Source organism: Entamoeba invadens, assembly GCF_000330505.1.
Source record: "Entamoeba invadens IP1 unplaced genomic scaffold scaff_1105074726411, whole genome shotgun sequence".
In the NCBI taxonomy this organism is placed as follows: domain Eukaryota; phylum Evosea; order Mastigamoebida; family Endamoebidae; genus Entamoeba; species Entamoeba invadens.
Window position 1 is genome coordinate 101,393 of NW_004443515.1, and position 5,878 is coordinate 107,270.

Here is a 5,878-nt window from a genome sequence, read left to right on the forward strand (position 1 = left end):
TAATACAAACTCTAAAAAACATAAAATATATTTTAAACTCGAGATTTTTACGATTTTTAGACCACTTGAATTTTGTTCAATGTTCTTTAAAGTGTTAATATAAAAATAAATTGTTTATAAATATAAATAAAACCTAAAAAATAAACTATTTTGAAAACACCACTTGACAATGGCTTCATACTTTTTATTTTTTATATTAAACCTCATACTTATTCAATTCAATATAATAATAATAAGAATTGGTATATTTAATATAAATTGATATAATCTTAAATAAACTAAATATTAAAATATTAATCAATATATTAATATTTAATTTTAAGTTTGTAATTAATAGTAAAACTCATATATAAAAAAATGTTTTTTTTAATAATTCAAAACCACTTTTCGTTATGAGTAAGTTAGAAATAGTCTATATGATGAATGTTGCGCTTTATATCAACACTGTAGAGTCTCTTAAAACCTTTATGGAAATCAACAAGAAGTGTAGTTCTTGTCTTAGTGGTCTCTATATCAACCCATTCATAGATGTCTCAGTCCAATCTTTTTCAATGTTCAAAGAGCAGCACAAGGCGCTATACACTTCGATATTTCTATTTCTATTAAAGGCGTTCCCCAAAATTGAAACGTTGCAGTGTGTTGATTACATGTTGGGAGATGCCAATAAGGTGATAAATAAAGTGAAGAAAATCCGCCTTGTGAAGACTCCACACAACAGAAATCGGTTATCTGTTGTTGTTGCATGCGCACACAACCACCCTAAAATTGCGCCTCAAGCAATTCTAAAAATAGTGAATTTGTGTGTTGTGACGAAGAATGAGGCAGTTATACCAAATGAGATGTATACGAGTCTTGAGAGTGTGCAGATCGATGGGTGGATCCGCAACAAAGATCTGCTGAATGCGATATTTGGACTTCCTAGTGTGAGAAAAGTGACAATTTGGAATTGCACACATATCAGTTATTTGAACACAATTTGGGAGTGCATTTCTGAAGTCAAGTTGAAGCACCAACACAAATTAGACAACGTCAACATTTCTGTGTTTATTGAGAAAAGCATTTCAACAGAAATATACAGAGAAGAGTTTGAAAGTGCGTTTTTAGCACTCAAACAGTTGGGTGTGAGTGTGTACTACAACACAGAGAATGTGATAGACAACTGTCATATATTAGACGAGTCGCGATTTATTGGTGAAGTTGTTGTCACAAATAAGAAGGGATTGGACTTCGGGTGTTTTAAAAATGATAGGGAATATGATATTGATGTCTATCACAACAGAGAGGGTTATGATAAATGGATGATCAAAACAAGACGTCATAAAAATCATGAACAAGAAGATAGAGACGATGGTGATGATATTAACAATGATGGTAATGAAAATGAAAATGCTATTGATTCAAAAAATGATGAAATTGATGATATAAATGATGATGAAAAAGAAAAAGAAAATGATGATATCACTGACAATGAAGAAGTTGAAGATAAAAAAGAAAACAACGAAAATGGAATTGTAGTGCCAAATCAAAATGAATGGTATAGAGCTGAGTCAAGATATCCAATAACATGCCCACTTGTTTTACTTGACGATGTTATACCAACATTCAATCTACAAAGTCGCCTGGTCGTCAGGTTGACACTTTTTAACATCACAAAGCAAACTATTTGTAATTTGTTTTGTACACAAGTCACAATTGAAAAGTGCTCGGATTTGACAGTCACACTGCGTGGAGTTGATTCCACATGTTGTATCAACTGTTCTGCACTTTCTCTAGTAATAGAAGACTTTGCAAACACATTTTTATTCAGAAATGTTAAAAACTCGACTGTAGAGAGTCACTCCGCATATACAGTGTGGTCAATGGTCCTCAACAATTCTTCAATTATTTCAATCAAAAACACGAAAATAGGAAATTTGAAAGCAACGCAAACAAACAATGTGACAATCGCACACTGCACTTTGGGTAACATTTTCTTCGATAAATGTTCACATGTTTCATTGGACAACACAAACAAACCAATTAAGACTGGCAAAGTTAAGACAAAGTGTTTCAGTGATGTCACCGCCTCACACATTCACGCACTACTCAATGGACATTTCAAAGTGTTAAATTCACAATTGTCACAATTCACTAATTTGCCAACAAACGATCAAATTGCCACACTTGTTGCTTTGACTGACAAATGCAACTCCACCACAGAACAAGAAGTCTCTTTTGATGTGTTTTGTGGAGTTGTGTTGTATGACGGACACATCGAAATGTTGTCATTTGTAAATCAAAAGACAATTCCGCCATTCCTCACAAGTGAAAACGTCGACATCTCAATAAGCATCACGAACAACTCAATCAAAGAGGTCTTCATCGAAAAGGCAAACCACGTGTTTGTTGATTCACAATTTGACATCCAAATAGGTTGCGGTGTTGTTTCTTCTGTTGTATCCGACACGTTGAATGTGGAATACTGCGGTGTTTCTTTTGACAAAAACGTCGCATCTGTTGTTAACAGTCAGACAGAAGAGTCAAGTCAACCAACAACGTCTTTGATACATGTTTGTGGTAAAGTCAGGTTTTGTGGATATCTTGTGAAATTTAATTTGGACAACTACTACTATTTGCAAAGAACGACTCAAAATGTTGAAAACGTTGTTGTCCAAATGAAGAAACAAAAAGTTCTCGATTTTGGACGACTTCCATGGAAAAGAATTCAAATTGAGAACGAGAACAAAGGGACTTATGTTGCTGACAAACTGATTTTAAATAAAAACACTGTGTTCCTCAAATTAATTGGAATCAAATTCAAAACAATCGAATCAAATAAAACAACTCAAATAGAACAAAAAGTCACACAAAAAGTTGTTGTACAAAACACGATGTTTGTCAACACCAAAAAGACGAGTGTGAGTTGGAAGGAATGTAAGACAATAAAATGTGGTGAGAAGGTCGAGAAATTGGTTGTCAAGTCGTGTGAGTTGTTGGAGGAAATTGTGATTGGAGAGAACACACAAAGTGTGCATTTACAGTCGTGTAAAAAGCTCAAAAGAATTGTTGGTAAAATGCGAGGAGTCCAAATTATCGCTAAAAACTGCCCATTCTTGTTATCAAATACAAAACACAGCAAAAGAAATAAAATCACATTTATGCCATAATTACATTTTCAAAGTTGTTATTTGATGGTGTTTTATTATAATAAATTCAAAAATAAAGATTTAATATGTTATAATCACGTTTTTAATTTTATTAACAATCAAACCAATATTTTTATGTGACAAATCAAATGTGTTTTTATTTACAACATTGGTTTGAAATTTGCAATAAAAAACATAAATATTGATTTGTAAATAGGTAATGATCAACAGTCCTTAATTTAATTTTACATATTATTTTCATTAACTTGTATGTACATCATCAATAACATAATTGTTTGTATAACAAGAAAACATATTATTACAATGAATATATCAATAATACAAACATTCTATGTGAAATACAATAAAGAAATAATAATGTTTGTTTTAAATTAGTAACAAAATCAAACAAATATTTCAAATTTTATATATTCAATTAAAATGATAGTGATAGTGTGATTATAACCGACAACTAAGTTGACCAATTCATTTGTATTTGTGAAGAAATAACATACATTTTATTTCAACACACAAAAATAAATGTTTGTGTTTATTCAAAAATATACTATAAATAATAATAAAATTTATGAATAGTATAGTACTTGGATTACAACACCACTGTATTATAAATATAGTATAAATTATATTAAAATATAGTATGAAATAGTACAATTTGAGTAAATGAGAAGATAATTCAAATCAAGACGAGTACTATAGTAAGTAGTAAAAGTAGTTAAATAGTAGTAGTACATGAAAAGAGAGAAGTGATAGGGTTAGTGTATTAAACGAATTGGTAATATCTACTATGTGTATGGTACAACTTAAAAAGAAAAGAAATGAAAGGAAAAGACGTCACGAGTAGCCTTGAGCGTCGTGTGACGACATTAGACGGGTGTTTTGAGCCATTGATGAGTGCGTTGCATGCGTATGAAGAGAAGAGTCGCCCATGTTTGCCTGGAGATTTGTTGATGAAAAGTGGAGAAGACGCAGTGAATGAGATGTATGATGTCTTAGAGAGTGTAGAACGATGTGAATCGTTGTACAGTGCTGTGATGCGAGAGACGAGTCGATGTTTTGAAGTGAGTGAAGATCTGATGTATTTGATTAAAAGTGTTGAAGAGAAGTGTCGGAGTGATTATGTGAGTATTTTAGCGATGAAGAAGAGTGCCATAGTGATGTTAGAAGCAAGTGAGAAACGATTGAGTTGTGAAGAGATGCGAATGAATGCGATGCGTCGTGAAGTTCTAATGACCAAGTTGAGTACAAATGAAGCGGAAGAAATTGCACGACAGAAGACGTGTGAGAAGCAAAAGATGCGGCGAAGTGTTAAGAAAGAGAAAATGATGAAACCAAAACGGATGAGTGAAATTCGAAGTGATGAAGAGAAAGAGTCGAGTTGTTTGAGTGTGACACGACCGGATCACACGACTTGTGTGACACAACAGAAGACAAAATACCCACGAATACTGTTTGGACGAAGTGACAGAACACGACAGAGTGGAGTGAAAGGTGAGAAGATGTCATCTGTTGACAAGAATGAAAAATTGAGTCGTTCAGAGAAGTCACAACGACAACTTGAAGAAGATGAACATTTCTTAAGTGTTGAAGAGAAAGCAAAATTAGTCGTGTGGAGTGGAAGACAACACATGAAAGCGGTGTTTGACAGTGAAGTAGATTGTATGGGGCGTGGGAGTGCAAAGTTCTATAAAACGATCAGTCGCTGTGATGGTGTTGTGATAGTCATAGATAGTACAAATGGGTGTCGTTTTGGTGTGTTTGTAGGAGCAAAAGTCGAGAAGAATGGGGAGTACATCACCGACGAAAATGCTTTTGTGTTTCTTCTTCGTGACAATGGAAAAGAAAAAATGAAGAAATTTTGTATTAAAGAGAAGAAAGAGGCGTTTTGTGTTGGTGTTTTGAATTCAAGTTGTTTGTTCACGGCAGGAAATGAAGACTTGAAAGTACCACGGAAGATAGACGGCGTGATGGAATGCTCGTTGCAAATGAATTCATACGACTATGGCATCGAAAAGTGCCCATTTGGCATGGAAAGACAAGTCAGAAATTTGGAGGTCGACAAATTTGTTGTTTTTGATATGCGTTGCGAAAACAACTCAAAACAACAAAACAGCGAAAAAGATGAAAAAATGGAGACACAAGATATCCATTTCAATTTGAACAAAGAAGAATCGACCATAAATATCAACAGGTCTGAAGACTCAACACGACCAAGGCTTGATTTGGAACACAACAAGTCACAAATATAACACAAAATGAATTTATCTTTTATTTGTTAATTTGTGTTATTTGTAAGTTGTATTGACTCATCAACTTGAATAAGAAGAATAACAACAAATCAATTCGTTTGACGTCTTACTGTCTCAATATCTGTCATAATAACAGTTGTAGTACGCAGACTGAAATACTAAATAACACGACATGAAGGCAACAAACCCATACAATAACAACGCAGAAAGTGCTCGATACCCCCATATCTTGATACTCTGATTTGATGAAAAGATGAAAAACAGCTGCACCATCCATATGACTGGAAAGACCCACCCAATCAAATACAACACTTTTGTAACTATGTGTGTGTCTTCTTGAGAACTGTTCTGTGTCACCAATGGTATTGTTTGTACTTGCTGCACTACTTGATAATGTGCATTTTGTGGCGGTATCGGGTACGAGTTTTGTGGAATGTAGTTTTGCGATTGTGTTTGGGTGTCAATGGGCACTTCTGTGTATTCCAT

At 33.7% G+C, this 5,878-nt stretch overlaps 3 protein-coding genes across 3 annotated transcripts; 2 read left to right on the forward strand and 1 right to left on the reverse strand.

Moving 5' to 3' along the window:
• Window positions 1-392: 392 nt before the first annotated feature.
• Window positions 393-3,146, forward strand: EIN_413790 (hypothetical protein; the record flags this gene model as incomplete). Its single annotated transcript, XM_004258424.1, has 1 exon — window positions 393-3,146. The coding sequence occupies one exon, from the start codon at window positions 393-395 to the stop codon at window positions 3,144-3,146; it is 2,754 nt and encodes a 917-aa protein (XP_004258472.1).
• An 815-nt stretch (window positions 3,147-3,961) lies between these two features.
• EIN_413800 (hypothetical protein) lies at window positions 3,962-5,392 on the forward strand (the record flags this gene model as incomplete). The annotated part of the gene is made up of 1 exon (XM_004258425.1): window positions 3,962-5,392. One exon carries the CDS (start codon window positions 3,962-3,964, stop codon window positions 5,390-5,392), a length of 1,431 nt encoding a protein of 476 aa, XP_004258473.1.
• Window positions 5,393-5,506: 114 nt separating this feature from the next.
• Window positions 5,507-5,878, reverse strand: EIN_413810 (hypothetical protein; the record flags this gene model as incomplete). The annotated part of the gene is made up of 1 exon (XM_004258426.1): window positions 5,507-5,878. The coding sequence occupies one exon, from the start codon at window positions 5,876-5,878 to the stop codon at window positions 5,507-5,509; it is 372 nt and encodes a 123-aa protein (XP_004258474.1).